This window comes from Rattus norvegicus, chromosome 10, assembly GCF_036323735.1.
Source record: "Rattus norvegicus strain BN/NHsdMcwi chromosome 10, GRCr8, whole genome shotgun sequence".
NCBI lineage: Eukaryota > Metazoa > Chordata > Mammalia > Rodentia > Muridae > Rattus > Rattus norvegicus.
This window is the reverse complement of record NC_086028.1, coordinates 75890955-75909146: the sequence shown is the minus strand read 5'-3', so window position 1 is coordinate 75909146 and position 18192 is coordinate 75890955. Positions and strand designations below refer to the sequence as shown.

The following is an 18192-nucleotide window of genomic DNA, read 5'->3' as shown; positions in this document are numbered from 1 at the left end:
TGCTCAATGAGATACCACCGAGTAAGGGAACCACATATGTAGGCAGCACTGAACAACTGTAAAATCACTAAGTTAAAATTAATTTGTAGTTATCCTTTAGATTGCACTATGTGTATAAAATTTTAAATGCATAAATTAAAGAGTACATCGTTTAGGATACATGTCCTTAGATACTAAGTGACATTAAAAGATAAACAATAAGAATATAATGACCTTAGGATGGCATTTTCTGTGAAGAATAGAAGAAGCTTTCAACTCAACCTGGTCTCATTTTTTAAAATATCTGTAGATTTTAAATAAATATCATTGGATATTTAAGATTGCCAGGTACTTAGGTATTCTTTGTATTCTTTTTTTAAAAAATTTTGTAACTTTTTCAAGATGAAAGGAATACACATACACCAAAGCTACAAATCTCTCTTGAATGTTATGTAAACAATACTTATGGCTTTGATAGGGTGGCAGGAGGATTAGACCAACTTTAAACACACTTAAAACATCCCGAATACTCTGTTTCCTTCCACTGTGCGTAGTCAGTTGTGTGCCCATATGACAACAAATGCTTTTGGTAATAGTGTGTCCTCTATACTCTTGCACATGTAAAAATTGTAGTTACTATAATTATTTACACATTATTCTCACCATGTACTTTTTAAGGCTAGAGATGATATATGTTTGTTGATAACACTGCACAGAGTTATGTGCTTGATCAGTAGTAATCACCAAATATTTATTTGGTTTAAAAAGTACTATTTGAACACATTCTAAATGGAGAAGATGTCAAGAATACCTTTAATAAATTTTGTTTAAGTTTACTATGACTGAAACCATGTTATCTGTGGAATTTACTAATAGGCCTCTCAATCAGTTCTTGTGCCTTAACAGTACTTTGGAGCATATGTAACTAGAGACGCCCAAACAGCTGTGGTTTCCGTTGGAAACTTGGTATTCTTACCATTAAGAAGCCCCGAAGAAATAATCAGGAGAAGCACAGAGGCTCCAGGTGTCAGAGAACTGCACACCAGCCTTTCATAGACTGCCTATTCCACAATCAAGTCCTTTGTAGACTGTATTCCACCATCGTAATTGAGGTTCCTTGTAGACTATCCCGCCAACGTTGTGAAGTTCCGTGTGAGTCATGGTGGCTGGTCATGTCTTCTCTTTCCTTTCTCCCCTTTTATTAAAGCAATGGGAAGAAGGGCTTGTTCTGAGAGGAGTCTTCCTCACTGTTCTCCAGCACTTCCTCGGAGGCTAGCACTAAGCCCCAGGGCCTCAGCAAGGGGTAAAATGTGCTGCAAATGTCTTTTGGATGAAAATTGTGAGTGTTCTATCTAAGGCTAAAGAACATGGGAAGGACAGTGGAGTGCAAGTGGGAGCATCTCCATTTCTGTTTTAAAGACAGAAGTTACTTTGTCCAAAAAAAAAAAAAAACAAAACAAAAAAACAAAAACAAAAACAAAAACAGATCCTGACAGAGAAATGAGTGTTAGGGAAAACTTTTCAATATTTTCTGATTGTGTAAATGTAGCCCTAAACCAGCCAAAATTAAGAATATTTTCCATTTAACCCAATTCTATCAACTTCACTTTTACTCTCAAGGTAACAACCAAGTGCTTTTCATGTTTCTTTTTTATTATTTCTTCAGTGTTATCTATAAATTTGACTTCAGTAAATTTTTTCTGTTAATTTTTTTTCTGCAAAATCACATAGGATAGAAATAAATTTATTCCTGGTCCTACAGCCATGATTATAAATCTGGTATCAGCCAAGGTATTTGCCTTGGTAAGGGTGAGGGTTGGGGGCAAGTGGAAGACTCAAGAAGATAATCTTTTATAGTTAGTTAATCTACAGTCCGCTGACGTTCCTCAGAATCTAATTCTGGTCACGGTTATCCTTGTTGGTTTGCTTTCCACTGCACTGTAAAACATAGTTGTAGTGAAAAGTTTTTCCCCAAAGGTTTGAAAACTGTTTCACCTAAGTCCATTTCCTTCCAGGCTCTCAATTACCTCGGTATACAGCCAACAAAGGAACAGCATGAAGCCCTGAGACAGCAAGTCCAGGCCGACTCAGAGGGGACTGTGTCTTTTGGGGGTAATGTCTTAAGTACATCATGTTTTATTATCACAGGCAGTTGGTTGATGTTATAACAACCTATTTTTATTGAGAACGTGTGTTCTGTAAGAGGGAAATGAAAACTTACACTGTGCCACTTCATATTCCTTAATTGGTACTTTAAAAATGGCCATTGTTATTAACCTGGCTGGGCCAGCAGAAGGGAGACCTATATCAGATCCCATCAGCCCCAGGTATGGTTAGTAGATCCCACTCTTTTGGCATCTCTCTGCATGTTTTATTTTGTATTATATATACATTGCTTTGATAATGACAAAAGATGGTACAAAATATAGAAATTTTAATTTCACTACTATGGAGATTGCATCTACTTCTTTTTAGCTAGAGAAACAGGAAATTTTTGTTATACTGCATAATTATTTATTCTTAGAGATGGCATAATACACCAAGGTTTCTGCTCTTGGCATATTAATGGTTTCTCAGTAGCTGTTATTACAAATCTATATTTATTACAGCTTTTATAAATGTGCATTTATACTTTGAAATGTAGCAATTTCTTCTCTTTTGAATAGGATAAATCCCACCCCATCCCTGACACACATGGTTTGGAATTTCCATTATCCGTCACTATTTTCCAAAAACTGTCTCATGTCTGTCTATTCTACTACACAGAAATGTTTGAATATAATATTTACTCTTTTGCCCTCATAGCATTTGTCCTGTAGTGCACCTAATAAATGCTACATTGCATCATTTTTAAACATCTCTATTGAAATAAAGAAATTAACTTTATATTTTTTTAAATGAGGAAAAACAGATATTTGGGATCCCATTGCCTCTTGAAAATCACCCCCTAAATAATAGTAGCAGGAAACAGATATACACACCAGCAGCACCACCACCACACCACACACACACACACACACACACACACACACACACACACAATTTACAAGGACAGAAGACGGGCACAGAAGAGCATGAATACACCAGTGGCGAGGCAGGCGAGGCCAGGCATCTGAAGATGGAGGGCGCACATGGAGGGCAAGCTGGTGTGACGTACCAGGTGTGACTCTAGGCTGGTTTAGGCTGCACACTGAAATCAGAGTTCTTAGAAGTGTGTGATACGGTATTTATCCATGCTGTTTTCTTCCTTTCTCAGAGTAGCATCTATTATTCCAGGGGGAACTTAAACTTCCAGGGGGAAAAAAGTATATTACATTGAGAAATTAAACCAGAGATACTGTGGAATTAAACTTACTAGAAGCAAGGGAACTTGGGGAAGTCTGTGGTGAGTCATTGCTCAAAACAGGTACCCAGATGCTCGGTGACATTTGCATCCATGTTTAGAATTGTACCAGGGGAATTAGGTGTGTCTCTGGAGAACCTACACAAAAATATGTCAGCAGGCCACCAGATTGTTTTTCTACAGTCAAATATTCCTGCCAATTGACAAAGCAAGTTGTGCATATAAAATTTCCAACCAACGTTTTAGTGCCTTATTAATTGTTAAATATAAACTCAAAATCAAGGGTTTCTGGACATTTGACAAGATCACATAAAATATGGAGCCCAAAAGCATCAGGCAGAGAAGACGTAATGATAGAGCAGAAGATAACTTTAGATAAAGTATTTAATACTCTTAGAAAGACAGAAAGGATAAGGTGTTCAGGAAATGAGAGCAGGAATGTGTAAAATCAAAGCAGAGAGCGTGTGTAAGCAGAGAGCGTGTGTAACCAGAGAGCGTGTGTGTAAGCAGAGAGCGTGTGTGTAAGCAGAGAGCGTGTGTAAGCAGAGAGCATGTGTGTAAGCAGAGAGCGTGTGTGTAAGCAGAGAGCGTGTGTGTAAGCAGAGAGCGTGTGTAAGCAGAGAGCGTGTGTAAGCAGAGAGCGTGTGTGTAAGCAGAGAGCGTGTGTGTAAGCAGAGAGCGTGTGTAAGCAGAGAGCATGTGTGTAAGCAGAGAGCGTGTGTGTAAGCAGAGAGCGTGTGTGTAAGCAGAGAGCGTGTGTAAGCAGAGAGCGTGTGTAAGCAGAGAGCGTGTGTGTAAGCAGAGAGCGTGTGTGTAAGCAGAGAGCGTGTGTAAGAGAGCGTGTGTAAGCAGAGAGCGTGTGTAAGCAGAGAGCGTGTGTGTAAGCAGAGAGCGTGTGTAAGCAGAGAGCATGTGTGTAAGCAGAGAGCGTGTGTGTAAGCAGAGAGCTTGTGTAAGCAGAGAGCTTGTGTAAGCAGAGAGCTTGTGTAAGCAGAGAGCTTGTGTAAGCAGAGAGCGTGTGTAAGCAGAGAGCGTGTGTGTAAGCAGAGAGCATGTGTAAGCAGAGAGCTTGTGTAAGCAGAGAGCGTGTGTGTAAGCAGAGAGCGTGTGTGTAAGCAGAGAGCGTGTGTAAGCAGAGAGCGTGTGTAAGCAGAGAGCGTGTGTGTAAGCAGAGAGCATGTGTAAGCAGAGAGCGTGTGTGTAAGCAGAGAGCATGTGTAAGCAGAGAGCTTGTGTAAGCAGAGAGCGTGTGTGTAAGCAGAGAGCGTGTGTAAGCAGAGAGCGTGTGTAAGCAGAGAGCGTGTGTAAGCAGAGAGCGTGTGTGTAAGCAGAGAGCGTGTGTGTAAGCAGAGAGCGTGTGTGTAAGCAGAGAGCGTGTGTAAGCAGAGAGCGTGTGTAAGCAGAGAGCGTGTGTAAGCAGAGAGCGTGTGTGTAAGCAGAGAGCGTGTGTGTAAGCAGAGAGCGTGTGTAAGCAGAGAGCGTGTGTAAGCAGAGAGCATGTGTAAGGATCCTTTGAGATTACAATGTAACAGCCGCAATTCCAGCTTACTGAGTAGACACAGATGAAGAGGCCACTGCTGTCTGGAAGTTCCGACTGTTCTGATACTTAACTTGCTAAGTGGCCTGGTAAGTTTAAGAAAGCCAGCTCTGGTCTGCATTGCGCATCTGTAGAACAGGAAGGCTGGCCTCAGGATGTTGAGGAATGTGTGAGGATGACCACTAAGCACATACAGCTGTTGCATGAACATTGTTGCTATCAACCTTTAGATTCCTTCAGCATGAAGAGCCAGGTCATAACGTCTTTATTTTTTCAGAAATATTGTATGTGTAATGTGAGAATTAAGATTAGATGTCTGTGATACATTTGCTTTTTTACATCTTAACTGAATTCTGTGACAGAGCTAACTAAAGTGAGATTAAATGGCTTCTGTATAGTTTATACCAGGTTTTCCTCGCACTTCAGTCAATACTGTTTTGGGATAATTTGTGCAACGTAAACTGAAGCTCATAAGTTCCACTTCTCAGAGAAGAAAGTGATAGTTGTTTAGGTGAATTTAAATTCTATGGTCTTACCAAAATGTGTTAATTTTAGATTTCGTCCAGGTTGCCAGAAATTTGTTCTGCTTGCAGTTGGATGAAGTAAATGTTGGTGACCATGAACTCCCCAGCGTCTTGGACTCACAGGTAGAGTATACTCTACAGCTGCTTTGATTGAGTGTAGGGTACAAGTCTTAAGTGTGGTGGGTCATATGCGATGCCCGTTCTCCAGTTCCCATTGGCTTTTATTAACTTATTTTAAATTATTTAGCTATTACTTATGTGGATGTGTGTGCTTGTAAGTGTGGATGAACATGCGAATTCAGATATGTGTGCACATATGTGTCCGTATGCATGCGGGCCAGAGGTCAGCTTTGGTTGTCATTCCTCAGAAGCTGACCACTGGTTGTTCAGACAGTTTCTCTCATTGATTGCTCTTGAACTCTAGTAGGTTATGCTAGTTAGCCAACTAGCCCCAAAGCTCTCCCTGTCTCTCTCTGCCCCATGACACCATCCTGACTGATAGAATACCTGGGTTCTAGGGATTGAAGCCCAGTCCTTAGGTTTATGCGTCAAGTAGTTTACACACTTAGCCACTTCCCTCCCCTTCCCTACAGTGGGACTGTTTTTTTGTTAGCATAGTATACACATAAGAGTTAGGGATACAACTTAATAGGCAAATAACATGCTACACAAGCATTGAGACCTGAGCGTGGGTCTCAAGTACTCACATAAGAAGCAGAACTTAGGGGTTGAGGATTTAGCTCAGTGGTAGAGTGCTTGCCTAGAAAGCCCAAGGCCCTGGGTTTAGTCCCCACCTCTGGAAAAAAAAAAAAGAGAGAAAAAAGAAAAAAAAAAAGAAGCAGAACTTAAACACCCCCAATCATATCCCTCAGTGGACATACAGGATCTCTGGTACCTTGGTGGCCAATTGATCGACCTCGGTGAATTCAGTGAGAGACCTGATCGCAAAAATAAGCCTCATACTTTATCATTCGGAAGCAGTAGGTCTTTGAACTGCTCTGTGCTCCCACTGGGTGCACACACGTCTACTGCACATGCAATCTTTATATTTTAATCTGCCCTCATTAGCTCAATGGCTGCGCCACTCCTGAATCTACACATGGCTAACACATGGCCCCTGAGGCTGCTTCCCAGACCCTTACATGGCTGGATGTTTTTTCTCCTCAGCTCTTAAGTCTGATCTCTGTTTCCCCATCATGGTGATTCTGCCCTTCCTCTTCCATTCCTCCCCTGTCCAGCCATTGGTCACTGGCAACTCTTTATTTCACCAATCAATGCCACTTGGGGGCAGGGACCTTCAGAGTCTTACAGACAGACATGCAGTTCCCATATAATTGATTTTGTATTAATACAAATAACATTAGAACCAATCACCAATATCTCACTTTTTTCCAATAAAAAAGTCTCTTTTCTCTTAGACATAAATCGAGCAAACTGTACAATTATGGAAATTGTAAAGAATAATATACAGTTACATCCAATCCAGCATATTTGTCAATTTAGACAAAGTACTGTACCATCTATCCTGATGTAAAGACTCTACAACTCTAATCTGAATTATGTTCTGATTTTAAGTTGTATTATCATCTGAAAACTATCTTTTCAAATCTGTATCATCTTCCTCAATGTTAACTTAAGTTTGATTATGAGACTATAACTAGTCTTCTGCCCCATCAGAGCTAAGCAAGTGACTATCCCACATTATGTGTCCTTTCTTGGACCGTACTTTTAGATGTATTAGGGCAATTTTTCCAGTGGCTACCTTGCCATAACTGGAGCAACTCCATATGAAGGTTATGATGTTGGATTTCTTCTTTGAACTGTGAATGGGGTACTGTCAGAGGCAGACATGTCTCTAGTCAAATGATCTTTAATAACGAATTAATATTAAATGTCATATTCTGTGGTTTCTGATGTTTTTGAAGTATATATATATGTATATGTATATAGAGAGAGAGAATGTGAATTGTTAAATCTTGACTACTCTAGCCATTTCTATTTAAATAATATTGAAAAGACTTTATCATAGATCAGAATCTAATATAACCATGAGTTTACTGTCTGACCTTTAGGTTGTGTTACTTAATCATCCTTAACCATTTGTAATAGCAGCTATAGAAGGACTGGGTCAAGGCCTTAGATTCTTTTTTTTTTTTTTTTTTTTTATTATTAACTTGAGTATTTCTTATATACATTTCGAGTGTTATTCCCTTTCCCGGTTTCCAGGCAAACATCCCCCTCCCCCCTCCCCTTCCTTATGGGTGTTCCCCTCCCAACCCTCCCCCCATTGCCGCCCTCCCCCCATAGACTAGTTCACTGGGGGTTCAGTCTTAGCAGGACCCAGGGCTTCCCCTTCCACTGGTGCTCTTACTAGGATATTCATTGCTACCTATGGGGTCAGAGTCCAGGGTCAGTCCATGTATAGTCTTTAGGTAGTGGCTTAGTCCCTGGAAGCTCTGGTTGCTTGGCATTGTTGTACTTTTGGGGTCTCGAGCCCCTTCAAGCTCTTCCAGTTCTTTCTCTGATTCCTTCAATAGGGGACCTATTCTCAGTTCAGTGGTTTGCTGCTGGCATTCGCCTCTGTATTTGCTGTATTCTGGCTGTGTCTCTCAGGAGCGATCTACATCCGGCTCCTGTCGGTCTGCACTTCTTTGCTTCATCCATTTTGTCTAATTGGGTGGCTGTAAGGGCCTTAGATTCTTAAAATGACTTGTATTGGCACGATGCCTATCTAAGAGTAACAATATTAACTTCAAATTTTGTATCACTATACAAAGATTTATGCCAATGAAAACCTTAAATCCATATCAATGTATAAATTCTGTATCAATGTAAGAAATTATAACTTCAATTTTGTATCAGTTATAAAGAATTCTATCAATGTAAGATTATGGGTATACAATGTTTTGATTAATAATAAATTTAGTAGTCCATCCCATCTATTTCCTCCCTGTTCAAAATTATGACCATTTCCAAATTATCCCTTAAAATGACAACCTATCTATAATTTACAAAATAACCACAGACACCCACACCCAAGGGATCAGGATGACGACTCTTTACTTCTTCCCCTTGAAAAGAGGCAACAAAAATTCTTTGAAGGGGTAGGGAATTAGAAATATTGGTTCGACTTAAGAAGGCTAGTTTTAGCATCTGTTATCCATCTCCGTATTTGACTAAAGTTCTGAGATCCATCTGAAAGGCCGGGTGAACCAAGTCCATCTGCAATCCTACAGCCACTCTAGAGGCAAGTCTCTGGACAGCATCCGGAGGCAGGGGCTGGAACAGCAGGCCATTCCAGCTTCCACGAGGAAGAATTTTGCCAGAGCTACAAATTCCATAATATGAACCTTACAGCCAAAATGTTTGCACTATTAAGATATTCGTACAGATTGTACAAGGTGTACAGATCGGTTAAGGATGAATTTTCTTCCTTATGTGAGCAGGTGAAAGACAACTATCTTTTTATGAGTTAATTTGATCAATAACCAATCGTAATACATCTTCATTCATGCCGTGTGAAGGATGGCACAATGAATCCTAAGGACTCAACAACCAACAAGATTTATTGTCTAATTGTCTAATTGTAGTTTTGGCTAGAGACAGTTTTATGTTTAAGCCAGGGTATAGGGCTGTTCCCATGTTGAGGAATCACCAGATCAAGTCACCTGTCCAATTTGAGTTTCTCAAATTTTTCTTTTTTGTAGCCGTGATCTTCAGGGGGTCTTCCTCTGTCATTTCTGATTTTTATCACTCTAGAAGAGGTCCAAAGCTTCTTCCTTCCTGTTAACACAAATACAGAACCTCTCTCCCAAAATAGCATACCTTTGGTCCAGTAACCCAAAATCATTAAAGGTATAGATTGATTTGACTTAGCTTGACCTCTTTCCCATCGGATGTTTCATATTAGAACTGCTAAACTCATAACTACATGCATTTTGATAATTAAAACAATTCAAAGTAGTTAAAGCAACATAAATATTATTATGTATCTGAGATAAGGTTTCCTTATCCCCTGCTCATGACCTACATGAGATCAAGGCCTAAGTTATTTGTTCATCTATGTATACCTAAATTCTCCCTTCTAGGAGATTAGTATCTCTGTGGGTATGTATGTCGCCTTTCTCTTTATATAACTTAAATTAACATAAGTTTTATTATCTGTCTGAGATTAGGTCTTTCCCCTCTCCTCTGCTCCTGACCTTCAATTTGATCAAAAGTCTCTATTCACTCATCTCTGTATTTAACTTCAATTAAATCCCCTTCTATTTACTGTAATTTGTCATATCAGACTAAGCAATCCCAGAATTCCCTTGTAGACTACATTCAAAGAATCTGAGTATTTGCCCCAGCATAGACCTTTTTAAATTTATTTTTCTTTTAATCTTGTTTTTAATCTCTGTATATTTGTTTCCTACACTTGAGATCAATGCCTAGATTTCTTTATTTAAAAACTCTTAAACAATTACCATTATACTCCTTTCTATCCTTAAAAACAATTAAATCAAATTATATTCCTCTCTATTTATCTGGTTATATGGCTAGATGTTTTCTCTCCTGCAGCTCTTAAGTCTGATCTCTCTGTTTCCCCATCATGGTGATTCTCCCTTCCTCCTCCCCTTGTCCCTTGCCCAAGAAACCTAAAAGTCCTGCCTCTGACTCCATGGCCAGCCATTGGCTGCCATCAACTCTTTATTTCACCAACCAAAGCCAACTGGGGTCATGAACCTTCAGCATCTTACAGGCAACCATACTGGCTCCCATGTAATTAATTTTGTACTAATGCAAATAATATTAAAACCAACCTCAACATCTTACTAAGACACAAAACCCGGCAAAGCCCAAGTGCGGCTGCCTTGACTTTCTAAGTAGGGGTCGTCACTAGGTTTGTGGATGTGTTCTTTGTCCCAGTCGCTCTTCCGTTCATTCGTTTCTCCCTGCTAGTCCCTTATTTTTAAGCTACTTAGCACTGTGTTCATTGTTACTAATAAGCTAAGAGTGTTATTAGCTTCTTACTTTTAATCTGAAAAATGATATTTTACATGATTTCGTCGTGTACTTACTCTATTGTATTAAATTTATAGAATGGTTGGTTATGATCTAAATATGACAACCTTCCCTTATCATGGTTCTTGTTTTGAGAAAAGTACATGTTCCATGTGCATCTTAAATTTTCTATCAGTTTAATTACCAAATATGTTATACTTACTGATGTTATTAGAATTTTTATTTCTTATCACTGGTTTTAGTTTTATATGTTATAAGAATATAGTTAGGTATGTATAACTATATAAATATTGAATGTCTGCCTCTCTAGACTACTTTAGTTTTCCTCCTCACCCCAATGGTTTATTATCATAGTATTTTTTGTTTCCAATTATTATGCTTATATATAACATTTTACAGTACATCTGATAGAATCCAAACACAATAGTTTTTAGTGCCTATAATTGTTATTTTAAACTTACAGTCAATACTTTACACTCAGAACATTTTCACTTTATTTGTTCTTCCATTCTCTGTAAACCTATAATGATATCCTCGTATAACTTTATATTTAGAAATCTTATGTCTAATCTTGCTCCCAGTTCTCTAGTCACAGATGAAAGGCCAGAATTAGAGAGGTTCACTGAATGGTAGACCTCTGAGGCAGGCCTATAGGCAGGGGGCATCACAAAGAAGAAGCCCTAATGAGAATAAGCATATTTTGAAAAGCCAGAAAGCAGTGACCTTCACTAGGCTTCACTTCCTGCAGACGCTTCACCTCATCACTGCACACTGAGGACCAAGTCTCCAAAACACGAATCCCTTAATATCAGAGCACATCCACACCACAGCCCCATTGCTTTAAAAACACAGTCTTTCCGATAGGAGGCTTCGATTGGTATCAGTTACATGTTTCCAGCAATGCAGAGTCTGAGTGATTGATTAATTTATTGGTAAAAATAACCTGATCCTCTCATTTAAAGATTACTAATGTCATTTTTTTAACATTTCAAAACCACTTTTAAAAATAGTGTGTGTGTGTGTGTGTGTGTGCGTGTCTGCGTGCGTGCGTGTGTGCGTGCGTGCGTGCGTGCGTGTGTATACTGGTTATTTTACTCATCGAAGTCACTTAAAAACCTAGCTTTTCAGTTCTTCTCAGTACATTCCTGGCTTTCTCACAATGAAGGCACAGATTTATTAGGTAGGAACCCTGTGGAATTTAGCAACAACGGAACTGTAGAACCCCCTTTCCGTCTGCCGATGTGGGTCTTACACACTTAACTACGTAACATGCCAGACAGATCCGTCTCGTGCTGCTAAGCAGTTCTCAAGGTTGCTGTGTCCATTTCTCAAGCAAAGGCAGTGTGAGTGTTTGATGTGGCAGGAAGTAGGGACCTGTATGAGCACGCGGAGCTTTTTGAGCGGCTGCGAAGCAGTGCGCATGCTCTGAATGAGTAATGCATTTCCTTCTCGCCAGCAGGATTCTAGGGCAGAGAAGAAAGTGTTGTCAATCTACAGTCGTTTTAGAGCAAAGGCACCAGGCTGATGGCAGTTGTGCAAGACACTCTGTGTGCCAGTGATTTCCTCTCGAGGCTGTAGATCAGGATGTTGTGCAATAGTCATTATTAATTTATGAAATTCTGTTTGCCGCCTTCTGCTTACCATCACACAGAAGATGGTATTGTCAAGTGTGAGCGTTCATATTTCTCCAACTGAACCCATAAGAATCCATTTATCTAGCACAGTCCCGTGTGCAGTGAAAGAAGTCTCTGAAGGCACACATTGAATTCTCATTGAATATCATTGAATTCTATTTCATTAAAAACTCCATCTTGCAATTTATGCATGAAAAACTCCCCAATTTTAAAAGCATTATCTCAGTCACTGCTTATTAACCACCTCACCACAAGCAGATGAAGACTACGTCGTTGTTCCACTGTGTAAGTCCCAGTCATTGCACATTCAAAGCATCGGAGTATCTACTCTGAAACAGTGTGTGGCGATGATGTTGACGATCCGTGAAGGAGGGGAAATTCCACTATGGCTACCCTCAGCTGCCTTGGTTTCACAGTAATAGGGTCATGTTTATAATTATTTTGCATGGGATGCCTGTGTTCTTACTCATATGTTCTCCTTTCATGGCTGATAAAGACAGTTGATGCCTTCCCTTTTTGTGCAGAAAGCAAGGAGACGAGTTCTAGTCAACTATAGCACATTAGCACGCACATATAAAGGGCTCCACTGATGCTTTGTCCATACTCAGGGTATCGGAGTCTACTTTTGATTTAAATAGAGCAATAATCTGGTCATGGACAGGAGGTATGACTAAGTAAGTAGTCCTGGTCACCCACCCATTGGTGCCTGAGCTCTGCCAGTACAAGTGGCCCTTGGAAGTCGTGGACACAGGAGACTGGTAGCTATAAGATGATCTGCTCCAGAGAACTGGCTCTGTATTATACAGAGTTGTGTTCATTCTAGGTGGTTTGCCGGGTAGGTTTGTTGTTGCCAGGGAGTACATATAGTCACTTGTGTCCAGTCCCATTGTCCCTGGACTGTAAGACATTTTATAAGGAAAGGTGAAGGACAGTGACTTGTGTATGCCCTCAGCCTTGAAGGCAGGTACAGTGGAGTTTAGGTAGGCAAAGTCAAAGGAATCTGAGCCAAAGTGAACGTGAGGTGTAATGGAATCTAGGGCTGCACGTCTAAGTAAAAAAGTGAGAATATTACGAGGGGATATAAAGTCCCATTCTCAGGGTCTTAGTCTCATATAAAAGAATTTCAAAACAGAATCAGAAACTCAGGTCAAGGAGATGGATAATAGAAAGCAACCAAGGCCCACCCAAAAAGCAATGAACTGCTGCTAGACTTCTCCTCCTAACGGAGTCAGAGGTCACTGGATCGGGGTGTGGAGGAGCCTTAGGACACAGTGAAAATGGCCTGAGTATCAGAGCAAGCTGACTTAGGATTCTGACCGGCGTCCAGGGACGAGAGATGGAAAGGCAGCGAGAGAAAAAGTTAGGCCTTCTGCATCAGAACGCAGAAGGTGAGCAGGCATGGCAGGGAGGCTCAGCAAGCTGCTGGTTGAGAGGAGCCTACAGGGTATGGGAGCCCACTTCTCACTAAGATGCTCTTCCTCCCATTCCTGTCTCCCTCCAACTGTGCTTTTCTGCCATCAGTGTACCCTTCTCGAAGTTTAAACCGAGTTGTTTCTGTTTGCTCTTTCCCACATCACCGTAGGTCTAGTGGCCTTGGCTGGGCTACAGCTTTTGCTGTCCTCACAATGGGTGTTATCACCCTGTAAAGAGGGTTACTGACCATAAGCCATGCAATTTGCATCAGAAATTTCTTACTAGGTTGGTATTTGTATGTTTCAAAGTGGGTGTCCAAAGTGGGGTATACTTGCTCTCTATATCAGGAAAGACGCTACTACCCATGGATCGTACCGTTTTACCAGAGAGCTGGCAGAGGTACGCATGTTGCAAATAGTGTTTGAAAGGGTGATGGCCACACGTGGCCCTTTTCCATCCTTCTCTCCTTACCTGTCATTCTCTACTGTCCCTCCTGAGGAATGAGGACCTTCATAGTCATAGAAGGGAATGGGGGATGCCCAGTTCTTCATCTGCTGAACAGCACTTCAGATCCTTCCTACTCCTTGAGAGAGGAGTGGTCCGTGAGAGCAGTGCAGTAAAGGCCTCACGTTTTCTATCCACAGGTCCCGCTGGGCCTCTGATTTGGTTCATCTGGCACTGACCAGATTCTCCAACGCATCATCACTCCAAAGTTGGGTTTGGGGATTCTGGTGGAGACGTTAGCAACACAAGTACCATCAGATAAATTAACTACAAAGGGGGAAATGTCGGATTGTGGGTCCACAAATTGACTTGTGCGTCTGAAGTTTGTCTGTTCTGCCTGAGGTCTCCTTCAACTCTTCTCATGTGGACCACTAAACATTCATAGCAATAGGAGATGGGATCCCTTGTGCAGGGCCTGTGTTATAAATAAAAGCATTTAAAGATGAATTCGGAAGACAGCTTGAGAATAGTTTTATGGGAGTTGAGAGAAAAAGCCATAGATCGGACCAGTGGAGGTTTTGGAATCTATGGAAGGGAAGTGGATAAGAGAATGAGAGTTAATGCTTTCTGAGTTGGAAAAGCAGAGAGGCTCTGAGTGGAGTCTGGCTGTTGTGTTGGGGAAGGCGTCTGTGTGAGTGACTGTTGCTAGGGCGGGGACAAGAAGGACTAGGATGTAGGCTTCTGTCTGGGAAGGGGAAGGGACAAGAGTAGAGAAACTTGCAGTGAAGCCCTGCTGCCAGCTCTGTCCCAGTTTCCTGTTTCATAATCCATTGTTTTATTTTATTAGTTTTATTTTATTATCCATTGTTTTATTTTATAGTTTTATTTTATTTCGAGAATTTTTGAAATGTTCTTATATAGACGCTCTGATATATGACTCCTGGCTGGTGTCAAGTTTAATATGTAGCCTAAGCTAGCCTTGAGTTCCTGTTCCTACTGGTTTACTGTCAAGTGCTGGGATTGCAGGCATACTCTACCACATCCAGCTTCATGATATTGTTAATGTCTTTACTTACTTATCATAATGTATGTGTGTGCCATATATACATATGTATACACACACACACACACACACACACACACACACACGGCAAGATACAGTAATAAGTCTCCAGCTTGCTGGAGATCTGTTCATGTATGTCAGGTGAAGCCTCTAACATGGTTTGCAGTAAACTCCCATTTCCACCTGGACAAGAGCCGCTGTTTGGCCTTAGAGAAGCGGAGTCCTTCGTTCTTGCTTTTCTTAACTAGGCTCGTAACTAGAGTGTGTGCACTGTGATTGGCTCTTCCAGTCGTCTCTGACTCAGATGTCTGGGCTGTCACCTTTTTAAGGTGGAATTGCTGAGTCAGTATATGTCATTGCTGCTTTTGTTTATTTGACAATGAACTCTTGGATTGAGGAGAATGTGGCATTTAGAACCCAAAATATAAGTGTCTTGCTGTGATTCTAATCATCATTTTTATATTAAAAACTTCACACAGTGCTACACCTACTGCCTTCACAAGGTCATACACAGAAGAGGCAAGGTTGGTGCTTCATCCACACCCAGCACAAGAGCAGACTGCCATTCGTTAGGCTGTGATGCTCTGTCAGTCTAATCGAGTACCATGAATGAATCATCTTCAAACAGCATGCTGGACATTGAGCGTGCTGTCAGTCCCCAAGTACATTTTTCACAATTCAGGCCCTCGTTAGTCTGGTATATTGAGGCCACTATTTTAACAGGTGGCGAAAAGCTGAAGAAAACTGTCAGAGTGATGTGTATGTGACGAGACTAAATGTTTTGCTTAGACTGGGTCAACATATGAATGGTAATTCCTGCTGTGTCTAAACTTTAACTTCTGAAGACCCATCTGTAAGATACAGATACAAATGGATGATGACAATGTTGATGGCACTGTGTTAGCTGTGATGGCACATGCTATAAGATAGATAGAAGTTGTCGTGTATAGTTTGCTATAGAGCCACATACACAAACAATTACAACCTGAAAAGTACACTATATAGTAAGGGCGGAATAGTAGCATAGCATATTCAATCCAAGGAAAGTAGCACTCATTAGAGGTCTATAACAAAGTTAGCGTTTGATTGCATGCTCAGAAGAACAGTTGAATTTAGTCTTCAGAAAGGTGACCGGGGACTTTAGAATGGAGTTGAGTGTCCTGCTGTACCCGTACTCAGCACTCAGGACGTTGCAGCAAGTTCATGACCAACCTGGGCGGCATAGTGAAACTCTGTCTGACCCTCCACTGTCACCAAGAAAGATATTGGAGTGAAACAGAAAAGAAAAAGGTAAAAAGTGATTGTAAGCTGAAGGCAGTCTTCAAAAAAATAGATAATTATATGCAAACTTTGGGGACTGATTTCATTCCTCTTCTAGTTAAGATGTAGGGAGAAAAAGCCATTAGATATGATGCGAAATTCCAGAAGGCACATGAGGTCATACGAAGAAAAGGCAAGGCGACACCCACATGCACACCCAGGAAGACTCCTGTCTTGGCGCAGACTGCTGTCCATGATACTAGGAAGCTGTATCAGTCTCATCAAGTGTGAATGGCTTAGCTCTCCACGGGAGAACATTTCAAGCCAGCTGAGGGCTGGAGACTGCAGTAGTGGGGAGCTCTGACTGTTCCTGCAGAGGACCTGGGTTCAGGTCTCAGCACCTCCATGGGCACCCGCACCTCCAGCACCAGCGGATCCATTGCCTTCTTCTGGCCTCCATAGGCACTGCATACCTGCTACATACACATCTACACATCAAACAGGCACACACATGTACACATAAAATTAAAATACGCATGTATAAAATAAAAATGTCAAGTGTATATCTTTTAATACTATAAATTCTAAGTAAAGCATTATAAGGTCAACCTTCTGAGAGAAATGGCCCCATAATTAGTTTCCTTTTACCCAGCCAAAGTAAAACCTGAATTTTGACGTGGAGCAAAGTTTGGGAGTGATGACAAAGGACTTTCTGTTCTCAGCATTCGCATCTGATGCATAACCTCTGTGTCTTAATGTTGACAGCTTCTCCCCTGTGGTTCTCTAGAAGCAGATGAAGTGGGAAGACTGAGACAAGAAAGAAATGCTGCTCTGGAAGAACGGGATGCGCTTAAGGTAACTGTCCCCTTGGCGCCCTACGCTTGCTTTTAGAAAGACACGATCCCAGATTGGACTCTGCAGCAGAGTGCTCATTCTGTTTTGAATGGAGGCATAGTAATATCATATCAGACCAGGACATCTGTGTGGTTGTCTTAGAGTTATCCTCGAGGTCACCGCTCACTTATTTTCACTCCATGGCATGGGCATAAGAGCCAGTGTGTACATTGAGTGGGCTTCCCTCTCCTGTCTGACCTTGCTGCTCCGACGCCTTTCTCTCGTGTTGGTGGCAACAGCAGGTGTAGCTGAGGATCCAAGCAAGCCGTGACAAATGTGATTCCTCTGGTGTTCACAGAACATACGTTTTCTTCCCGGTACAGGGTCGTGTCTGAGGGACATAGTGTTTTGCTAATGTAATTTGAAAACTGAAGGCCTTGTGCTTTCAGGGGCGAACAAATCACATATGCTCCAAATACACGATAACATTTTGATGCTTTCTCTATAGTGGCATTCTGTTCTTAATGGAATATTAAGTTTAAGTTAAATCCTGACTTTTACAGGAAGCTATTATATGTTCCAAGGAAAGTACATTCATTTTACCATAAAAATATGCATTTTAAATTATTTTGTTATATGAAGCTTTCTAGATATTTAATTTAGATGTATTAGTATAAATTCTTTATTCAAAAAAGAAACACCATTTTCTTTTTTTTTTTTTGCAAATGTCATAATTTTATTCTTTCTGACTTAAGAAAACTCTATTTTATAAATGCATGTCTATGCTTGGGTTAGTATCAGTCTGAGTGTCTATGTCTAGATAGACAGACAGATTACAGACCAAATTCTGTTCATTGATTTATCTGTTAAGGATGAAAAGTTGGTTCTGAATCTTAGCTTATACAATTAGTGCTGAAATAAATATAGATTTGCAAATATTTCTGTGGTATACCCCTTCAGTTTTACATTCAGGAGTGGTATAACTGAACCACATGGTAGTCCTGGGTTTTTTTTTTTTTTTTTTTTTGGTTTTTGTTATTGTTGTTTGATTATTTTTTTTATTTGTTTTTTTTTGGGGGGGGTCGTTTGGTTTTTTTTTCCATCTTTACTAAATTGGGTATTTCTTACTTATATTTCAACTGTTGTTCCCTTTC

General features: G+C 40.6%; 1 protein-coding gene across 16 annotated transcripts in view; it reads left to right on the top strand.

Moving 5' to 3' along the window:
- The window catches only part of Stxbp4 (syntaxin binding protein 4), a 156880-nt gene that overhangs the window by 46671 nt on the left and 92017 nt on the right, over positions 1-18192 (top strand). For 13 of the 16 annotated variants that reach the window (XR_005489844.1, XR_005489842.1, XR_005489848.2 and 10 more), the window contains exons 9-11: positions 1995-2091; positions 5415-5506; positions 16970-17059. Coding sequence is in view for 8 of the 16 variants with exons in the window: in XM_063269103.1 (XP_063125173.1) it covers positions 1995-2091; positions 5415-5506; positions 16970-17059 (279 nt within the window). In the remaining 8 variants the exon portion in view is untranslated. The remainder of the gene's footprint in view (positions 1-1994; positions 2092-5414; positions 5507-16969; positions 17060-18192) is intronic. The other 3 variants (XR_005489850.2, XR_005489849.2, XM_039086054.2) reach the window with 1 other exon arrangement.